The sequence below is a fragment of the Ornithodoros turicata genome, chromosome 1, assembly GCF_037126465.1.
Source record: "Ornithodoros turicata isolate Travis chromosome 1, ASM3712646v1, whole genome shotgun sequence".
NCBI classification, from domain to species: Eukaryota; Metazoa; Arthropoda; class Arachnida; order Ixodida; family Argasidae; genus Ornithodoros; species Ornithodoros turicata.
Genome location: NC_088201.1, coordinates 71,401,579 through 71,424,173, shown reverse-complemented (window position 1 = coordinate 71,424,173; position 22,595 = coordinate 71,401,579). Strand labels below are relative to the sequence as shown.

At 49.0% G+C, this 22,595-nt stretch overlaps 1 protein-coding gene across 1 annotated transcript in view; it reads left to right on the top strand.

Moving 5' to 3' along the window:
• The first annotated feature begins 7,344 nt into the window (after positions 1-7,344).
• Positions 7,345-22,595, top strand: part of LOC135400571 (uncharacterized) — a 36,344-nt gene continuing 21,093 nt past the window's right edge. The window contains exon 1 of the mRNA XM_064632409.1: positions 7,345-7,488. Coding sequence (XP_064488479.1) covers positions 7,367-7,488 — 122 coding nt within the window. The 5' untranslated portion in view covers positions 7,345-7,366. The remainder of the gene's footprint in view (positions 7,489-22,595) is intronic.

The window sequence follows — 22,595 nt, the reverse complement described above, 5'->3', positions numbered from 1 at the left end:
TCGAATGGTACGCTTTATGGATAGGCCAGGGTGTACGAGACCGTCCCTTTAAGTAGCCTCGGAGCCTGGGAAAGAGGTCGCAGCCTTGGGCACTTCGTGGAAGACGCTCTCGATTTCTCCTTTTGTGACGGACACGAGTGGGCAGCTGTGTTTTGGCGAAATGGCGTCCCGGTGGAAACAAGGTACCCAAGATGGCGAGATGAGTCGTATCAGCTCGACGGCGCCCGGGGTTGACCTCGGATGGGCTGCGGTCCAACAGTGGAGTCCAGAAGAGGTGACATGCGACCACCCGAATATCCATTTCGTTTGGTGACCCTCAGTGCTCGAATGAAGGGCAGGTTCGTTGTCCGGTGCGCAGCTTCTATCGTATGCCGCTGTAGCGTGCAACGTCGAGGCGAGGACAAATTCCTAGACCTTGGCTGCTCCCAGGTGGCTCGAAGTTGCCGATGATCCCGCTCTGCTCCGGGTCGTAACTCATCAGGGTTGGGTTAGGCATGGGTGTCTTAGACGAGTTCACTTCAACGTGGCTAACAGCAACAAAACAAGGCACCACAACCCAGTCTACAACATGGCAGCAGCTCCCTCCCACATTGTCACACAGCCAGGATCATATTTATTTCTTCGCAAAACTTTCCGCTAACCTTACAATTTTTTTTTTTTTTTTGCAGCCCGCAATTTTTCAACATAGAACAATATTATGCAAACAGGAACCCGCATCAATTTCTCCGACACGCTTCTCAGAGGCTAATCACTTCTCATGGCAAACAAAGACATTTTGATACAACCCCACGCGCAATTTGGCCAACAGGCAGGACGACATGAAGCAAACAAGTCCGTATGTCAGGCGCGACTCAAGCCATCGGCATTGGTGTGAGCTTTTCCTTTCTTATACTGCACAAGAAAATTGTGCTGCTGTAATGCCAGACTCCACCTGAGGAGGCGTTGGTTTTTGCCAGACATCTGATTAAGCCACGTCAGGGGACAGTGGTCTGTAACAAAAATGAACTCGGCTCCGTAAAGGTAGCAAGAAAGCTTCTGAGTCGCCCAAACCAGACAGGCGCACTCTTTCTCCGACGCGCTATAGGCTTCCTCTCTGAGAGAGAGTTTACGACTGGCATATAAGACAGGGTGTTCTTCCTCATTATTATCTATTTGGCTCAGAACTACGCCCATTCCCCGATTACTTGCGTCACACTGGACGAAGAATGTTCGATTAAAATCTGGGGCTCTGAGAACTGGAGGCTTGGTCAGCGCAGATTTCAGGCTCTGAAAAGCCTTTTCTTTCTTTTCATCCCAGATTAGGTTATTTGGAGCATGTTTGCGAAGCGCATCCGTCAGTGGGCTCGCCAGTTCGGAATATTGCCTTATGTAGCTCCGGTAGTATCCGGTCAAACCTAGGAATGCGCGAACATCCGACTTAGTTTGGGGTCTCGGAAACTCGGATATCGCGGCTATCTTCATTTCGGCCGTTGCACGTTTTCCCTGGCCAACGCGATGTCCCAGGTACAGTACTTCGGCTTGGGCTAGATGGCACTTGCTGGCTTTCAGCGTTAGCCCCGCTTTCCGCAAGCGACTGAACACGTCATGAAGGTGATCTACGTGCTCTTCCCATGAGTCCGAATATATGGCTATATCGTCCAAATAGGGAACAGCGTAGTTTTCGGTTCCGCGTAACACCTGATTCATGAGCCTAGAAAAACAAAATGGCGCATTCTTAACGCCGAAACTTAGCATTAGGGGTTTGAATGTGCCGCAAGGGGTCGTAAATGCCGCGTACTCCTTCGCTCTTTCAGACATCGGTACTTGCCAATACCCCCTCACGAGGTCTAGGGTAGATATGTATTTCGCGCGGCTGACTTTCTCCACCCTCTCTTCCACGTTCGGTATCGGGTACATTTGGTTTTTCGTTATCGCATTCAACTTTCGATAATCGATGCAAGGTCTGGGGTCTTTACCTGTTACCTCCACGATTATCATCGGCGAAACATAATCACTTTCCCCTTCCTCGATTATTCCCAATTCAAGCATGCGCTTGACTTCTTTTCTCATTATCTGTTCCTGACGTGGGGAAACTCGGTAGGGGCGTGAGCGCACAGGGGTGTCCGAAGTAAGCTCTATGTCATGGGTCAATAGTTCAGTTCTGCCCGGTCTATCTGAGAAAAGGTCCTCAAAGACCCGCACTAGTTGCACAATATCAGCTTTCTGATTGCTCGATAGCTCGGCATGGCCGACAACCGTGTCCACAATATCATCTACGGTCGGCTTTGTATCCCCTATGTCACCCCACTCGTGGATCTCAGCCGGTTGTTCTTCGGGCGCATTTAGAGCCACGCTAACCACGTACGTCGAACTAATGTAGGGCTTCATCAGGTTCGTATGATAAGTACGCACATCTTTTTGCTTCCCCCTGAATTCTACCATATAGGTGGTATCAGAAAGCTTGCGCAACACTTTGAATGGGCCGTCCCAGTGTACTTGTAGTTTGTTGGCTCTCGTGGGCCGCAACACTAACACTTTGTCGCCCTCGTTATAAACTCTGGGTCGGACATTCCTGTCGTAATACGACTTAGTTCTTTTCTGTGCTTCTCGCATGGTGATCTCAGCCATTTCACGTGAATCCTGCAGTCGTTGCAGTAGATCGAGAACATGCTCTACTACAGTGGTGTCCATGTGCTTGCTTTCCCAGCTTTCTCTAATCAAACGCATGGGTGAACGAAGCGACCGTCCGTAGACTAGTTCGGCCGGACTGAAGCCGGTTGCCTCATGAGGCACAGATCGCAACGCGAACAGTGCACCAGGAAGCCCCGCCTCCCAGTCTGCCTTGTAGTCATACGTTAATGCCCTCAGTACGCGCTTCAATACGGAGTGCCATTCTTCGACACTGTTACTTTGAGGATGGTGAAGCGAGCTATGAACAATCCGAATTCCGCACTTTTCCAGGAACGTTGTGGTTAGAGCACTAGTGAATACGGACCCGTTATCGCATTGAATTTCTTTGGGAAATCCAACACGCGCAAACACGGATAACAGTCCGTCCACAATTTCAGGTGACGATAGTTCCCTCAGAGGCACAGCTTCCGGGAATTTAGTAGCCGGACAGATCATCGTTAGCACGTGCCTACCCCCGTTTTAGACGCGGGAAGGGGACCAACTACATCAATAACCAGCCTCTGGAACGGTTCAGTGATGATAGGGACAAGCGTTAGCGGTGCTTTGGTGCGCTCGTTGGGTTTTCCCACCCTCTGACAAACGTCGCAGGCCCTCACGTAATTTTCAACATCCCTGAAACAGCCGGGCCAATACCACTCTTGAAGCAAGCGCTGCTTCGTCTTTCTGGTCCCGAGATGCCTCGCCCAAGAATTGTCGTGGCAAAGCTTTAAGATATCGCCGCGCAAACTTTTCGGTACCGCCAACTGATCGACTATCCTTCCATTCCGGTCCTTATAGTGACGGTAAAGAACCCCGTCTTTCTTACACACTGTCACATTCTTTTTGGCTATGCCCTCGTCATGAACATCGCTCATTTTCGCTAGTGACGCATCTTCCCCTTGTAGCCTGATGAGAGTTTCCCGGTCAATTTTAACTAGGTTCGTAAGAGCTGAGCTTGCTGGTGCTAGAAACTGTCCTACATTAGGCTCATCGTCAACAACTCTGCTGTCGTCACTGCTTAGAGGGGGCGAATTTTCACGGACATTATTTCTACCTCTCTTGCTCGCGGCTTCCTGCTCTTTTGCGTCGTCAGCATCTTTCAGTGCTTGTAACTCTCGCGCCTTCGCTCTAGTCAATGCGCAAATGGTTTCCGGTTCCAATTTCATACCCGAATTGCGTAGCAAGTGTGCTGTTCGATTAGAAAGCAAGTACATGTATCTCTGTGGTAGCTTGTCACTCGCTGCCGCCTCCGTGCGGAGTTCTCCGAATGGGCCCTTTAGAGTTACTTCGGCTACTGGTAGACATATTGTCTCTTCCTGCATCACTTGCCGAATCCATACGCATTTGCTCAGATAATTCTCTGGCGATACGAATGAAGAATGAACTAGGTCTAACGTCGCCCCACTATCCCGTAACACGGTGCACTGTTGCCCGTTTACTTCCATCTGGTACAAGTAAGGCTTCATTAGGTCTTCCTCGCTATCGCTGTCACTCTGGTATGCCATCGCAACACGCGGGTTTCTGCAACCGACAGCTATATGTGCCCCGTTTCATTACACCTGTGGCACACGACCGGTTGCCTCTTTTCGAACGCTTTCGCTTTTTGACGGTCCTCCCGCCCTTCTTTTCTTTTATGGTCCCCTTTCGACTGACCATTGTGGGGGTTTTCGTCGTCGACGCGTTCCTTTTGTTCCCGTTTGTGCCCGTTCTTAGGAATTGGCCTACTTTGTCTCGTGGGCGTCTTGGCTTCCTTCGCGTCCATACCTCTCAATGAGATATACTCATCGGCGAGATCTGCGGCTGCTTCTATTGTCGCTATGCCTGTCTTATCTCGCACCCAGTTTTTGATTGCTTCGGGTATTTCCTGAAAGAATTGCTCTAATGCAATTACTTCTACCGTTTTGTCCGCATCCCCGAAAGCTTCTGCACTTTTTAGTCACTCACGCAGGTTTGCTTTAATGTCGAACGCACGTTCGGCAAAGCTGCTTACGTTCCTTCCCGTACCATCGCGGAATCTTAACCTGAACGCCTCTGCGGAAAGACGAAAACGCTTGACTAAGCTCTGCTTTACTTTTTCATAGTTTTTCGCGTCCTCTGCAGAGAGGCGAGCCACACTGTCCGCTGCTTCGCACGGGATAACCGTTAGTAACCGAGCTGGCCATGTCTCCTTCGCGTACCCCTCTCTTTCGCATGCCCTCTCAAAGTTGACTAGAAAGAGTCCTATGTCTTGACCAAGTTTGAAAGGCTGCAAAAGTCTAGACATGTCTAAGTTCTCCGTTCTGGAGACTGACTGGCGGTTCTCAGAAGGGTTCGAAGCGTCCCTTCGAAGCTCGAGTTCTAACTTTAGTTTTTCCAGCTCGAACGTCTGGGTTTGTTTAATCTGTTCCAGTTACGTCCTCTCCAGTTCGAGCGCCTGAGATTCCCTTTTTTGCTTTTCCCGTTCTTCCTCCTCATGCCGTTTCGCTTCTAATGCCTTGAGGGTTTCCTTAATCTCATCGTCCTCAAGTTCTGCATCAATGATCGCCTGTATGACCTGAGCCTTCCTTGCCGTGCTGCCTATGGGGATCCCAAATTCTTTGCACACGTAGAATAAATCTGCCCGTAACACGCGCGCCAAATCCATGATGCAAGTCCCGTTCTCACAATACCGTGCTGGCCCACCCTCTTGGTACAATGCAAAATCCCAGCTAGTACACACAGAGGGAACCCCGGGATAGATTTGAATTTACACAAAACCTAGTCCTGGCCAAATGACAATAAGGTGAAACCGCTTACCCGTTGCATCCCGAAGCCGTGGACTTTATCCCGCCGCTGGTCACCAGTTGTTGCGAACCGCCGTTTGGTAGCGAGGCCGGAATCCCAACATCCTGGGGCAATACGGAGAGGCAGACGGACGAAGGGAAAACAGGTCGAAGGGAAAGTGTATTTCGGGATATATACAAAATAGGGATCTGAATACAGTGGGTCAGCGCGTCCGCTTAAGTAGCCTCGGAGCCTGGGAAAGAGGTCGCAGCCTTGGGCACTTCGTGGAAGACGCTCTCGATTTCTCCTTTTGTGACGGACACGAGTGGGCAGCTGTGTTTTGGCGAAATGGCGTCCCGGTGGAAACAAGGTAGCCAAGATGGCGAGATGAGTCGTAACACTATCTAACAGTCCATCAGGTGGGCGTAGTGGCCTCACAGGAGAACCCAATGGTCCGTCAGCGAGGCTTGCCGGTCCAACAGATGACGCCTCATAGTAGATCAGGAGCACCTAATGGGACCTCAGAGATATGGAATAGGTTGCAATCTCTAAAACCCCCAATGCAAGGTAACACTACAGAACGGGACTACAAAAAACAAGATGGAGACCACATCCTGTCCTGTCGCAGTCTTCTCCTTTAGTGTTTCCTTGCATTGGGAGTCCTAGCGATTATAAGAAGTCAACAACGAACTAGCCGACATTCTTACAGTATTCAATATAGTAGCACGCACTGTCGTTTTCGGCCGATAGACTGCCGACAGTCAGGCCGCTAATGGTTTATGCTGTCTGATTCATTGGGACTCGGGATATTCCAATATTGCTTCAGGATTCAGTTGAATATGGTTCGTCACATGTGATCGCCATAAAACTGTCGGATTAGCGGTCAGAAACCGACGGTTCCACCGCGCCAGCGCGTAAAGGCGATCCGGCATCGCGCAACGCACGCAGCCTACAACAAGCCACGTGACATTCGTCATTCGAATAAGCATCCATAAAACGATTGGGATCTTCATAGACGGACGTCCCTGACCGTATATCCGCTGGATGTCGCCTGTCGGCAGTTTAAAAAATTATCTGGCTTCTCCGAATTGCCTGACGGAATTGAGCACGTGTTGCGAGAGACAAAGAAACGCGCGATTGCACTGTGGAAGATCGATTTTCGATGTGCCTACAGAATGTCTCATACCAAACGCAGTAAGAAACACAGACGATGTGTTGGTCAGGTCTTGAGTTGATGTGATTTGATTTGTCTTGAGTCAATATCCCAAGCAATTCCTCACTTCAATATATTGATTCTATATTGATTCTGTGAGTAGATGAAATTAGTTTAGACACCTCGCTCTTCTCTTTGACCGGGGCAGCAAACAGGACTCTCGGATTCGGCGAAGCTCGACGAAGCAGACGAGTAATCTGTGCTATCTGTCTTAGGACTGCCTTTCTGAGCGAGCTTGTTGGACTTCGGTCCTGGAAAGTTATTATATTTCTCTGTATGCTTTTTCAAACGCCGCGCACATTGTCCATTATGAAAAGTCCGGGAAAGAAAAACAAAAAGAACAGAAGCAGGCGGAAACAAAATGTGTGGTGACAGAGGTTGGCAAAACACCAGAAAAAACACACGCTGTTTTCTACTAAAAGTGCGCGTTTCGTATTGTGGAGCTACCGTCAAGTCATTAGACCCTTAGGTCCTAATAGTCCCATCAGACCGCTAAACCGTTAGTCCTATTGGAAATGTCCGAAATTACTATAGGCCCATTAGGCCATTCAATTAGACTCTGATGGATTTTTCGATCGGGAGTACCCTGTATGTTCTTGAGATTGCGGTCCAACATGGGCCAGCGCAGAAAACGGTCTTTGAGATTTTTAATACTGTGCCGACTCACAGTACAATCGATTTCATACACAAAATATTTCCGTGATATCTGACTAAAACGCATGTATTTCCTTGCAGTGTTTTGAAACAGTGCTGACATACTATATGGTCTACCGCAATTACCCCTACGACGGCATCCTCGGGGACTGTTACAGGGTGAAACAAATCTGCCGCATCAAGGCTAACTCTGTGAAGTTTCAACTAGCGTACATCTTAAATGGCTCTGTGTAAGTACAATGTGGTATGTGGCAAAGGGCTCCTGAGGCCAGTGTTTTTACCGTTAGCAACGTTAATAACATGAAGTTTTACAACAGTGAACGCCAATTTTCGGGTTGTGGCGGTTCTGACAAAAATATGTGCCACAACAACAACAACAACTTTATTGTGAGATGATGAATGGGGAGTTTCATCGCCAGAGGCGATACTCTACCCCATTGCTGGTGGTGATGCTCTCATTCGATAGACCAGACATTCCAATAGGGTAAGTTGGTCTCTGTTGAAGACAGTTGAACTATTTTGTTAATAGCAGTCAGAATAATCGCCTAAATTGTACCACAATTCGTTAACTGAATCCTCAAACTTTTGAGAAATGATCCACAAATTACTGTGGTGCTAAACCAGATGTTTATTTCCTAGGAGCCAAAAATGACAGGCTACATATTTTCATCAACTTACCCCACCCCATGGGTAAGTTGAGGGCATCAGAAAATTATTGCCGGGTTTAAATTTTGTCTTTTGTTTCGGCCAGCCGAAACGATCAGCCACGAGTACTGCACATGGAAACACAGGGCAATAACACAGAATCATAACGGTGATGTCACATTTTATTAGCCGAGGAGCAGAAATGAGCAAATTGGAAGACAATGCTCGCGAAAGTTACAGATGGGACAAAAAAGGGCCTTTCTTACCTCGACCACATCTGCAAAACAGCGTCTCACGTCTTTCTAAAAAGCCGCGTGCAGAACGTCAACACGTTACTTCAAAGCCCAGACAACGACTGTGCTCACCCTGGTGTCACAGACGAGAAAAAGATATTGCTAAGAAAATACCACGCGAAAACCCCAAACTGTCCTTGGTCTGCAGCTGTGTGGTCTGCTGTTGGAGCGCTCCGACCCGTCACCGCGGCAGCGATTTTGCAAATTAATTGCGCCGCGGTGAAACAACTTTGGACAGAAATGTTTTATATGAATGCTTTTCACACACTGCTTTACAAGATGGCAGCAGTTTTTGGCCATGTTGGATACCACTTTAATGCTCCTTTAAAGCACCAAGTAACATATGTTGAGGATAACCAGCGTCATTCAAACGGAGAAGCTGACTCTCCGCAGAAGGAAGGACATGGTGAAAACAAGACTATTTTACGGCATTTGACAGGATACCTGTGAGCTGACTGTGACTGTCCCTTCGTGTTCCCTAGTCTCAGGGTTTTACATTATGCAGTGTAAGGATGACGCGCTTGGCCGCGTCCGTTCTCGATATCATTTGGGCCCGTACTGTTGCGGTGTTAATCCGCCAGCTCTTGTATGTTTGTGGCCTTGTCTTATCTTCTTATAAGCGTTAGATAAGCGCTAGAAACGCGTAAGTCATGGCTGGAAATACTAGGCCAGGCTCTACTCGCTGAATAACCGGGCCGGGCCGGGCCGGGCCGGGACCCCGAAAAGTCGGTCAGTGCAGGGCTCTAAAGCACACCTTCGTATAGGAACCTTCCGAATGAAAGTGGGCTGTTAAAGGGGCGGACTCGCACACGTGGGGTAATTTCGAAATTTCGCTGATAATTTCGCCGAAATTTTGTACAAATATCTGCTGACATACAGATATACAACTATACAGATACACACCAGTCAAGGTGCCATTGAGAATAACGAAGTACTTAAAACTACAGAAATATACGGTAACAACAGATGCCGCTCGTTGAGAGCACTATCACTTGACTTCCACAAAATAACGAAAAACATCACGTTGGTGTTTGGCCGCCAATGAGCGGGCGTACACGCAAAAGAGCTGTTTGCAAGCGGGGTCAAGCCCACGTCATAACCGACCGTGTGTATTTGTTCCTTGTCCTCCAAGGTTTCACTCAGGTTTAGCGAAAGAGTTGTCATTGTAAATTTAGGTTCAACCGCCCTTTCCTTTTGCATTTGAAGTGGTCACGTTAAAGGATTACAGACCTGAGTTTCTCGGCAAGGCAGGCGCTGAAATCGGTGGGCTTCACCGCCATGTGCGGGAGAGACAGCTGGGTCACAAGCAATGTCGACTACGGCGTTCCGGTGCTACGCATCTTCTATAACTAGCATAGCTGGGCGGCCTCACTCATGAGGACGCCTCACCCTCACCTCACGACGATGAGGTGAGGGTGAGTGAGGCCAGACCACGCTGAAAGTTCCTCATGAGGACAGTCGTGAGGCATTGTCCCTCATGAGGCCCACCGTGAGGGCCCTCATGAGGCCAGTCGTCGTGAGGCCATCAATACGTGAGGGTACAACGTATTCCGTGAGGAGCCTCACAGATGAGGCCGTGAGGCCCTTTGTGAGGAGCCTCACCGATGAGGCCCTGAGGCCCTTTGTGAGGAACCTCACGGATGAGGCCGTGAGGCCTTTCGTGAGGAACCTCACGGATGAGGTCATGGGTCCATTCGTGAAGAGCCTCACGGATGAAGGGGAAGCCACTGTATCCCCTCGCTTGGAGAAGGTGTGGGGCAGATGACATCACTCTGCGCGAAGGGCCAATGGAAATTCGAAGATCTTCGAGGATCGCCATGTTCCGTTCTTAGGTTTCATTCCTCCATATACAGGGTAGCCCACCAACCATGATAGAAATTCATAGTAAAAGACGTTGGCTGCGGAGAGACATGCTGTCAAAGGATTTTTTTTTTCTGCCAATAACTTTTGCCATATATTGGTAACATTTCTATTTCATTTTAATTGACGGAAATTTAATTTCTTGAATTGAACTCCGAAATTTTCCAAGGCAACCTGACGTTTTCTTTGCGGTAATGGATTCCCCGTGGTCATTTTTCTCAGTATAGCACATAATCCCACTCGTAGTGCAATGGCAATTGCCGAAATAAATTCGTCGAAAATTCGTGGAGATGAGCCCTTGGCTCCGCCTCTTTTTTGACGGCTCTAAGTTTGAGCGCAAAGCTGCGAAGAAAGGAGGTTACACTGACACGCCACACGAGGGGGGAAAGGGTTACAAGCCTTACCCACGGAATAAGAACCCGCGGTGAATGCGCGAATCAGAGCTAATCAGAGCTGCAAGCATCAGTACGAGTGGGGATTGAATGTATGGGCCGGGATTTATAACGGAGCCATTATTGGGCCAATCTTTTTCACGGGACCCCTAAATGCCAACCGCTACTGTAGCGAAATTTTAGATGCCGTGTTCAGCTTTATTGATGACCTGCCTCTTGCTGAACAAACCCGCGTGTGGTTTCAGCACGATGGGGCTCCACCTCACAGCGCGCGCCGTGCAGCACAGCTGCTCCGTCACATGTTCCGTGAGAAGTGGGCTGGCCAATTTGGTCCAGTGTCATGGCCCGCCAGGTCTCCTGACTTAACGCCGATGGACTTTTACCTCGGGGGGGGGGAGATATGTTTAATGATAACAAACAAACAAACAAAAAGAACGAGGATTTTACCTCTGGGGTCGCGTCAAAGAAGTATACAAAAGCGAACCACGATCGCAGGCTGACCAGCAGAAGAAAATCACTGCTTTCTGCTCGTCGCTTTGCAGATCCGAAATAAAAAGGGCCATGGAAGATACAATTCGGAGAGTCCACCTGTGCGTTGCAGCAGATGGAGAACGCTTCGAACGCTTTTACGCTAATGATAACCTAATCAAAGTACACAGGAAGTGTGTTGAATGTAAAGAAATCCGTAGCATATGTTGAAACAAACGAATTGAAAAAAGAAGAGAGCTGACAGGCGTTCGGGCGCATACAACTCTCTCTCTCTCACACACATACACAGGTTCATGACAATAAGGTGGTGCATAAAAACTACGAGACCGCTATCAGCGGTCATAGTGAAAACAGCCGCGTACGCACCCAAAAGCAAACAAACACACTGAGCAAAACACGAATAAAGGAAAAAGAGCGCGACCCTGAAACTGACGTGGGCAAAGCTGATCCCTGGCAGCGGAACTCTTCTGTGGGTTGGGTTTGTAACCCTTTCCCCCTCGTGTGGCGTGTCAATGTAACCTCCTTTCTTCGCAGCTTTGCGCTCAAACTTAGAGCCGTCAAAAAAGAGGCGGTGCCAAGGGCTCTCATTTCCACGATTTTCGGCGAATTTATTTCGGCCATTGCCATTGCATTACGAGTGCGGTTATGCGCTATACTGAGTAAAATGACGTCGGGGAATCCATTTCCGCAAAGAATACGTTAGATTGCCTTGGGAAATTTCGGAGTTCAATTCAGGAAATTAACTTTCCGTCAATTGAAATGAAATAAAAATATTATAAGTATGTGACAAAAGTTGCTGGCAGAAAAAAATCCCTTCACCGCATGTCTCTCCAGGGCCTACGTTTTTTACTATGAATTTCTATCAGGGTTGGTGGACCACCCTGTATGAAGGCTACCATGAAGAATCTCACTTCAAAGGGGCATGCGACTTTTTCATAAGTGACCTTACAGATAAGTCATGATTCTCTTAGGCGGTCACGTTATGTTGTTGCATAAGATAAAACCCCGAGAATAGGGAACACGATTTCGAAGTCGTGTTTTGAGCGCCACACTACCTCTTGTGGATTCGTTTTTCTGCCTGTTTACTGGAATAACAGCCTCGTTTGGAGAGGCCCTGTACCGCGTTTTCGAAAGCGCGTGCAGCTGCTTTCCCCCGCTAATTTCGATGATGCAATGATTGCAACTGGACACGCGCGTGCTGTGTCGTGCCAAAGGTGCCATGTGCGGTGTTTTTGTATTTTCTTTTTAAACAAATGTTACCGCTGCTGGGAATGTAACGAGGCTTTCTTTTTATTTTGACATCTCTTGTTCTTAACAGCATAAAGCTCAATACAAAGCAGCCTTTACCGGGCTCCCTAAAGTCTCTGCGACAGCAATAATGAAGGAAGTATTAAGGAAGGAACTAACAAAGCAGAACAAACAAATAACAATAAAAAAGATATATGATGAAAAACCCGAGACTGGGGAAGAGACGAAAAACAGACGTTGAAATTGAGAGTGTGTGTGCGTCGTCTGTTTTTCATCTTTTCCCCAGTCTCGGGTTTTTCATCATGGAGTTGTAAGAATCTTCAAAATCTTTCTTTGTCTCCTCAAAACGAAGCCAGGAAAACTGGAATCTCCGTGACTGTAGCGCGCCTTTGAAATGTAAAAGAAGGAGAAGAAAAAACAACAACAAAAAGGCACGACCTGATTGCAGGTGCGATTAAGTACCATCGTTGTGCCCAAACACTTCAGCTGTGAGCGTATCCTCCGATTCTGGCAGCAGCGTCATACGGTTCTGAGAATCGAGTACAGGATCTCTTCAAGCACTATTCCCCGCCACCACCCGATCATTTCCGTAACGGTACATCTGCACTGTAGTATTTCGGGCTCCACTTTACTGGTGCCAAACACTGTTAAACCTCACTGTGACAGTAACAACTGTCAGCACATTTATCCAAGCACAGCACGAAACCCTGTAAACAGTTTAATGCCGCGCAGTATCATTAGTACCAACTACCGACACAGTAGATAAACGCCGACGTCTCATGTGAACATGACGGAAAGTTCTTTTGAGGCTCACGTACGTGTCTCCTAGTGACTTGAAGACACATGAGGCCATGTGGGTCCTCATGAGGTGAAGATACGTGAGGCCATGAGGGCCCTCATGAGGTGAGGGCACGTGAGGATGAGGACACGTGAGACCATGTGGGTCCTCATTACGCGAAAGTACGTGAGGCGCCGTGAGGACATGAGGGCCCTCATGAGGTGAGGGCACGGGAGGATGAGGACTGCTGAGGCCATGAAAGCCCTCATGAGGTGAGGACAAGTGAGGATGAGGACCCTCATGAGGGGAAGGCATGTGAGGATGAGGATAGTGAGGCCTTTCGGGATCCCGATGCCCTGAAGTGAGGTTCGTGAGGGAAAAATTTGAAATGGAATGTGAGGGTGAGGGCGACTGAGGTTAAGTTATTGGTGAGGGAAATTTGGTGAGGGTGAGTGAGGCTGATAAAGTCCGTGCTTCGTGAGGTGAGGATGAGTGAGGCCGCAGGAAAATGCCCACCTATGATAACTAGTGATGGGTCGTTCGCAAATGATTCGTTCGCAGCGAACGAATCATAAGAGTGAACCACGAGAACCGATTCCTCGTCCCGCAAATCCTCGTTCAGTGGTTCAAAGTGGTTCAGTTAGGTTAGAGCACTAGATTCAGTAGTTACACCGCGCCATCTATCGACTCTCCTCTGAAGCTTGAACCAATCGTCGTCCGGCAGCAGACGGCGCCAACACGCCAACTACGCATTCAATCGCCTGTGGCTGTGGAACTGTGGAAGGACAGAGGGGAACAAACACACTGAGGGAGGATGAGAGGGGATTCGACGACACGTTGAAGTCCTGAACATGAGTTGCCCGAGGGAGGTGCTAAGGCAAGGGAGAAGCTAGAGCTGTTCATGATTGGTGCATTCTGCTTGTGTCCGGCACGGCCGAGAGATATCGGAGAACCACTGAATCGTACCATCGTACTGACCCAAATGAACCGCACTCAACGAATCGAAGCAAACTGGGAAGAGACGGATAGTCGAAGGAGTCCAGTGGAAACGATCGCGACTTAGTGATTCACTGGCGCGGTCGTTCTCGGCTGATTCGTGCGGAGAGTGGTTCGTTCGCGTGGTTCGCGTAGTCAACCACTGGACGCTTGGTGGCTTGGTTATGTGGCTCGCAGCTCGCACATGCGAGGAACCACTTCGTTGTGGCGCTCTTCTCGTGTCGCTTGCAACGGACATCGGCACTTTGAAGATTAACGTTCTAGCGGGCATTGTGGTCGCTGCTCCTTAGAATGACGGTAAACAATGATAGCTTGTTGTTTCATTTAGCGGGATAACGGTGCGGCTGTAAAAAGAACACACTTAAATACATTGATTTTTTTCTTTATTCAAAGATAAATGTTACACACTCAAGATACGTATATGTATGTACAAACTCAGTATATGTAAATAAAAAATATATGTGACACACTCGTGCACTAGTTGATAGCAAGCAAAAGTAACAAACAAAACAAACTAAATCAATGTATTCAAGAGGTTAATAAAAGCAAACCGAGGAAACAAGTGAAAGGTTGATATGGTTAGGCAAAATATAATAGCGGAAAAAGTGCTTTCTGTGCAGGTATATTTACATCACTGCATGTTTGCATTCAGAAATAGCACTTTCGAAACCTTGTTGTGCCCAAGGCGGTTTCTTCTTTCCGTCACAATTTCTCCAGCTTTGGAGAAGATTCTTTCACATGGGACTGACGTTGCGACGACACACAGCCTACTCTTCATTATTTCAAAAAGACGCGGATAGACGTGTCTCCTTTCTTTCCACCAGAGAATTGGATCTGTTTTCCTCAGAATCATGGGCTCCTGCAAGTATTTGTCTAGTTCGCGTATCCCAGCCGCAGTTGGATTTGCGGGATTGACGAGGCTCGACACGGTTGTGTCGAAAGTCTGTCAAATGGACGGAGAGTCCTGGTTTGCCTCCTGTGCAGAAAGCTGGAATCTTGATTGGTTGCACTCTGCAACTTCAACGGAGTTTGCTTGTTGTGTGAGCCAACGGTAGGCATTTCTGAATGTGACCTCCTTACGAAACCCGTGTCTCTTGAAACGAGGGTCCAAAAACGTTGCTTCAGCTAGTATTTTCACGGCTTCCACATCGGAAAATCGCTTTTTCATTTGCTCGTCAAGAACCTGAACCATTTTTGCGCAGGTTTCAGGGAGGCTTTCATCTTTTGCGGCGTTTCCCACGTGGGCCATAAGAGCATTGCTCAGCAAAATTACTTTTGATGCTGTCACTGCCTTCTCGCTACTCATTTCAGTGGTTACTTCCAATAACGGCTTCAGTATGTCACAGGATTTTTCCACAATATGCCATTCACTCTGGGAGAGTGACTCCACCCCGGAGTCGAGGATGGCCAGTGTCGACTGTATAGCCTCCTTCAAAGTTATCAACCTTGAAAACATTTCATATGTGGAATTCCATCTTGTTGGAACGTCTTGTTTCAATTTTAACATCGGTGCACCCATTTGTTGCTGCATCGATTGGAGCTTCGCCAGTCCGTGAGCACTCTGCTTGAAAAAACGAACAATGGCTTTAACCTTAGCTTGAACGGTGATAATTTCGCGTACACCTGTTTGAACAACTAAGTTCAGTGTATGCGCAAAACAGGGATGGTGGGGCCAACCACATATGCGTACGGCGGCAGTAATATTCGCTGCGTTGTCACTTACCACAGCTGACACTTTTTCTTCCACATGCCACTCTCTTGCCACTCGTTGCAGTTCTATTGCGAGGTTCTCTGCAGTATGCCTTGCACTATATGCAAAGCATTCAATGAGGCACGATCTCAGATCACAGTTTTCATCAAAGAAGTGCGCTGTTAAAGCGATGTAGCTCTCGTTTGTCAGTGAAGTCCATCCATCCGTTGTCAAGCAAACATGCGTAGCACATCGCAGCTGCCTTCTTACGTCTTCCGAGATTTTTGTGTACGAAAGAAGTGTAGAGCACAGTGTCTTTCTCGTTGGAAGGACATATCCCGGGTTGAGAGCGCGCACGAAACTACGAAACCGCTCACCTTCGACAAGAGAGAACGGGTGATACTCCTTTACTATTAATTTGACAAGTTCCTCATCAAGCTTGGCTGTCTTGCTGTGAGGCAGTGATCGTGACACGAACTGTGAAATTGTACTTTGAATTTCCCTTCGTCGTCCCTCGGACGCCACTGGCTGAGATGAAGTTGATGGTGCACAGACAGTTGTCACTGTGCACGAACTTGCCGAGGCTACTTCCGAGCTTGACGCAGCCGCGGAGGGCAGGGGGTCCAGCAACCCAGGATCGTCCACATTTTCGACAACTAACTGTTGCTGTGGGCCTCGGACGGATGCTCTTGAAACGGTTAACGTAGGGTGCTTGGTACGCGCGTGACGCCAGAGATTTGCCGTTGCTCCCCCCTTGTAGGACGTAAGAGCGCCACAAAAATTGCATCTTGCAACATGGTCTCCAGCGGGCGTAAACAATGTCCAGATTGCACTTCGCTTTCGCGACAAACTTCGTTCCTGCTGCGCCATGTCATCGAGATGTGGATAGAGGAGACAGAGCAGTGGCAGCCACGAACAAGGTATAACAGGAAATGAGTGTGAGGTCCCAGTGCCGAGAAAGGCAATAGAGAGGGAGAAATTTCGAAACTGTGGTGTCATTTCATTCCTTGTAGATCAATGACCACCGAATATGGCAAGAGCATATTGCGCGAATTGTACATTGAACGAGCGTTTCATAAAGTGTATCATTCGATTACCCTTTGTTCAAAATGGAATATCCCAAACTTACCCGACAAAGCACGTCACGGTTATTAAATGACCGGGTTAAATTGATGAAGATTGCAGAGCATGCCGCGGTCTGTGTTGGCAACAACCCGAACGGCTACGTCGCCCTGCGGGAAGTCCGTGATAGGATACAGAAGTCGTCTGCTTTTGCGCGAGCAGTGCACCTACGTGAGGAGACGACTTTCAGAAGTGACTGGGGACCGCGGCAACTCTCGTACATTTTCTTTCAGTTCTCAGGCGAAAAATGCACATTCTAAGAAATGGCCTACATGGTGGTTTAGATCAACTATGTTAACTTTGATAGACAAGTTAAAAATTGCAGAACCAAAACCACCCCACTCACAGTCACATACCTGAAGTCGCCGGCCATCGGCGCGCGCGGTCGCATTACAGCTCCGACCAAAAATATATTACGCGCGCTTCCATTACACTCCCCGTTGCTCACTGATCATATTTCGAAATGAAGTGTCGCTGACGACGTACATGGAGAGTGAGTGCATGTTTATTTAAAAAACGAATTAAATACTCGGGGAAAGAACCCCACAGTCAATGAACGGGCTACATTCTCCGCTCGTGGAGGTATATGTCTGAGTGTCCCCATTTCGAGAGCAAGGTGATGATTCAACCCAAGATCCTTCTCCAGGTTTCGATTGCCATGGCAACGGCGACGTACCCGCAGGTCGACGTCATGCGTGACGTTGCATGAGAAAGAAGCGCATGTTCTGTCGTCTGCTATTACGGCACGTTTCGACAAATTCCTCAAAAACGACTTGGCTATTCCGAATGAAACTTTGACGGTTGTATGTGTACAGTACTCGTGAAGATAGTTGTGGCAAAGTTTCGGAATCGCCCCGGCTGTACGAGAGACCGTCCCTTTAATTGCTTGCATCGTCCATAACATGACCAATAACGCATTGAGGTAAGGGGTAACATATCCGCCGTTATGCTTCTTACCAAGATTGAATGCGCACCACTGGACTGTCCTAATTAATACACGCACAAGTATTGTGATACATAACTGTTTAATTGCTGACTCAGGTGTACTCCAATATCGGCCACAGACGCATTAAGAAGGAAGCACAGCCATCCTGTAGGACCCACGAGGTACGACGCAAGTCATGACGCTTCAGAAAATGTGTTCTCAAAGCTCGAATTTTAATTATTTTAGATATGGAATGTTCACTCATCACGTAACCCCTCTTTGAGCTCGCACACTTTTCATGAGTCAATATCTCACGGGTATCTACGGGTGGAGCACAGATGAACCGTACGCCGCTAGACAAATTTGCAATCACATGTTGCTCCTTCTCTTCCGATACGAATGCGGATGGAAGGATGGGAGCGAGACCGACCTTCCCTCGGGCCCCGCGGCTGAAAGCTATTCGGGTGCGGACGCCATCTGTCTGCAATCTTCCCAGGCTTAAATGTAACATAGACCCTCTCTCGACGGGCTCGACTGTTCGCAACACGGAGGGCTGACGGGATCGTGATTGGTCGAGCCGTCGAACCTCACCATTCGGGATGAATCGGAGAGTCGAAGTGATCGCAGAACCACAGAGAACCAAACAACTAAACCGTATCGCTGAATCGGATAAGACGGAGAGCCGCTGACTCGCGGGATGAATCGAGGAGCAGCAGAACCGTTTGGGAGCAAACGGTTCACTGGTTCATGGGGTATTCGGTTCTCAGCTACTCTGCGTAGAACCGCGTTGTTCTCGCTCTCCGCGTTTGGGATTTTACCGTTGGTTCATTCGGCGCGTCGACGTCGAGCTTTATGGCGGTCGTTGTATGGGTGGAAGCCTTCGGAATCAGAAGTGTGCTCGCTCTCCGCATCGCTGGCTATGCTCACTGGATAATTACAAGTTGCTTGTGAGGTGCACTGGACAAATCCCTTTTGACTTATAACGTGGGCTGGCGGACGTGCTTCCCAGGTATTTCGTGATAATATTTCCGCAGCCTGCAGTTTAAGGAAGTTGGTTTTCGAATCTCTAACGTTGGTTCAAAAATCCTAAGTTAAAAACAGAACATGCTCCATTTTTCTTATGACGTTACATTTTACCTTCCTCTCGGTTTCCGCTTATAAAATTTAAGGCTCCGAGATAAACCACAGAAGGATGCAAACCAGTATTTGACAGTGCTTTGATCACAGCTGAGAAAATCTTTAGACCGAACTCGGGTTCCTGCCGACTTCGAATTTGGCGCCACCACTATCGTGACTGGCAATGGTGGGGGCTCCATCACAGGGCCACATGATCCAGTGACGACACTGATTCACGAACGAATCTTTCGAACGAATCACTAATGTTAACTGATTCGGACGAACCGGTTCACTAAAAAGAACCGAATTTCCCATCACTATCTATAACTGCGCAAGTTGCAGATGCCGCTCCAGTCAGTGATCCCGCCATGGATATGGACTTCTCGCTGGCTGAACTTATGAACGCCCTTCATCTCTCTCGAGCCCGGTCTTCTCCTGGTCCGGACGACATATCATATCTGGCGCTCCGTAACTTGGATGAGCAGTCACGGGGGTGTCTTCTGTCAGCTTTGAATGCATCCTGGAGAGAAGGTAGATTTCCCGAAGCCTGGAAACGCGCATGCGTCGTTCCCTTGCTGAAACCAGGCAAGATCCCTTCACAATTGTCCTCATTTAGGCCGGTAAGCCTAACCAGTTGTGTCGGGAAGCTGTTGGAGCGCATGATACTTCACAGACTTGAATGGTGGCTCGAAAAGAGATCCTTTTTTCCCAAAGAAATGTCGGGTTTCCGTCAGTACCGCTCAGCGCTGGATTCCATCATGGACTTAGTGTCCGCAGCACAGGAAGCAATGGTCCGCAAAAGGATAATGGTGGCTGTATTCCTCGATGTGAAACGGGCGTATGATACCGTCAGTCGCATTTTCATCCTATACAGGCTTATTTGTGCTTCTTTGCCATTAAGGGCCATGCGTTGGATCACGGATTTCCTTCGCGGTAGGTCCCTGTTTATCCGCACAGCTAAGGGAGATACTGCGCCTGTTCCATCAGACTACGGGGTGCCACAGGGAAGTGTGCTTAGCCCGCTTCTTTTCAACGTAGTTATGGCCGGTCTTAAGGACTGCATAGGGAGGAAAGTATATTTCTCTCTTTATGCTGACGACATCTGCATCTGGACTACCGGAAAATCTCGCCCCGCCATTCAGCGGCGACTGCAGTCAACCCTTAACTCCATACACCAATACCTGTTGACGGCAGGCTTAGATATCTCGTGGGAGAAGACAGACGTCATCGCCTTCACGCGAAGGAACATGCTTCCATATCGTCTTTCTGTGGCTGGACAGCAGCTCCAGTACTCCACCTCATGTAAGTTCTTGGGTGTAACGCTGGACTCCCGACACTCGTGGAGAAGACATGTAGTGGGCCTAGAGGCGAAACTCTCCAAAGGGATCGCCCTAATGCGACACATTGCTGGCCTTAGGTGGGGCTGCGATGCGCGATCTCTTTTGGCCATTCATCGAGCCTTGGTGCGTGGTCCGCTCCTATACAGCCTTCCAGTATTACACGGGATTTCGCCATCCTCCGAGTCCAAGCTTCAGTGTCTTTTGGCACGTAGCCTTCGTGTGTGCCTGGGTGTGCCAAGAACAACGGATACTTGTTTAGTCATGGCAGAAGCGAGAGAGACTCCGCTTGCTATCCAGCGCTTTAATGAGACGAGCCGTCACTATCTCCGTTTGTTGGCTCATCACCGGTAGCACCCTTTACTGCTGAAGCTTTCCAGTCGCAGGAATCACAAGTTCAGGTCCTGCATTCAACAGCTAAAGTCTCACCTGCCACGTTTTCAAGTTGAACCCCAGGCGCGTTCAACTCCACCTTGGACCCTCCCTCTGCCATCTGCTTCACTATCCGTTCCCGGGCTGCAGAGAAAGGATGATGTCGCTGCAGGTGTGTCCAAGGCGCTCAAACTGGATATGATGAGCGAGCTGTATGCAGGCTTTACTTGAGTTTTTACGGATGGCTCGTCCACAACATCCAGCTCTGCATGCGCCTATATTATTCCGTCCGAAGACATAACTGGTATCTTCCGTCTCTCGCATCTGACGTCGTCAACATGTGCTGAGCTACATGCTTTGCTCTTTGCCATGCGCAAGATCCTGCAGTGTTCAGCTCGGCCATGGGTCTTCTACACAGACTCGAAAGCTGCTATCCAATGCCTCGCAACAATGGGCATTCGAGGTCCTCTCATGTCCATTGTTGCTGACGTGCTTGAAACTTACAAGGAGCTGCTGGACCTGGGCGACTGCATAGTATTACAGTGGGTACCTGGTCATGTCGGCGTACCCGGCAATGAAGAGGCCGACCGGGCGGCCCTGCGGGGTCATCATATAGCTTCAGCCCACTCTATCATCTTGCCCAAAGGTGATCGTCAGGCCCTCGTCCGTGCTCTCTCTGCAGACAGGACAATATCACAGTGGCTGCATGACATTACACCCTACTCTCTGCTCCACACAGTGGATCCTTCTCTTTCACTGTCGCTTCCTCATCGCCTTCCGCGACACTACGCATCCCTGCTTCACCGCATGCGGCTGAATGTTGCATTTACACCAGTTATGAGGCAGCGTCTTGGCCGCGCGCCCTCGCACCTTTGCGCAGCATGCAGTGTGCGTGCAGACCTGCACTACCTACTTATGGACTGCCCGTACTACCAGCGGGAGCGTGCGATCTTGCAGCACGAACTGCATGCGATCGATCATCGCCCATTTACCATAGGCAAGGTGCTGGGCCGATGGTCCAGTCCAGCTCATACACGCCAAGGTCTGCGTCACCTTTGGGACTTCTTGTCATCAACAGGCCTCTCCACCCTGCTTTGATTACCGTACCCCTTATCATATCCATCATCATCTCTCATCACGTACAAGTGGCACTGGGGCAGCGCCCAGCCTGCTGGCCGGCATCAGCCCCATCTCATTATCGTATCTCTATTTGTGTGTGTGTGTGTGTGTGTGTGTGTGTGTGTGTGCGGGAGAGACTTCCAAGGATCGATCGCGGAGTTTAGGGATAATGCCATTACAGCTGTTTCTGTATGAGCAAATGTATCGGCATTCCCACAGCTACGGGAAGGTGGAGTGGTCTGCTTACTAACCTGTATTCTCCCTTGCGTTTTGAAGGGAAAAAAAAACGACGTTCCATGTAGTTGCCGTTTCTGACGCGTAGCGAATTTGTTGCCGCAACCACTCATTATGGTGAGCGAGAATGACTGGTGTGATTACCGGCCTACCCAATGCATGGGAGCGCCTGGTCGAGCACCCGGCCACGTGCGATTGTTTACATTGTTGCGCTGACGCTCGCTGCGCGCCTTGCGGAAGGATTTTTGTGCGGATCTGATGTACTCTTCTGTTTTGAGTCACATGCCCTTCCCGTGAAATTCAGAGGTTCGTACCGCGCCGGCTAAGAAACGGTATGATGATACCTGATAACAGCGAGAGACGATGTCTTTCTGGAAGTGATAAAGATAAGTGTTCCTGAGATTACGGGGGTAACCCTGGATGCTCTATCAAAAGAGGACGGTATACACTGTCTGTATACCGAGCTATCTGCCTGCTGACGGCTCATGTTGCTCGGGCAGAGAGTGGGGGGGGGGGGGGGTGAGCGTCCTGAACCGACTTCACAGGGAACTGTGCTGACATTTGTCTTCAAGTGTTTGAGGAAAGCCCAGCCTCAGACGGCACAGCCTGCGCCCGGATTCGAACCCGTGTCACCTCCCAGTCTCGGCATGGTATGCCAGCATAAAACGGCACATCACATTCTAACACATAATGAACCCTAGCCGCAGGAGGGTCACCGCAG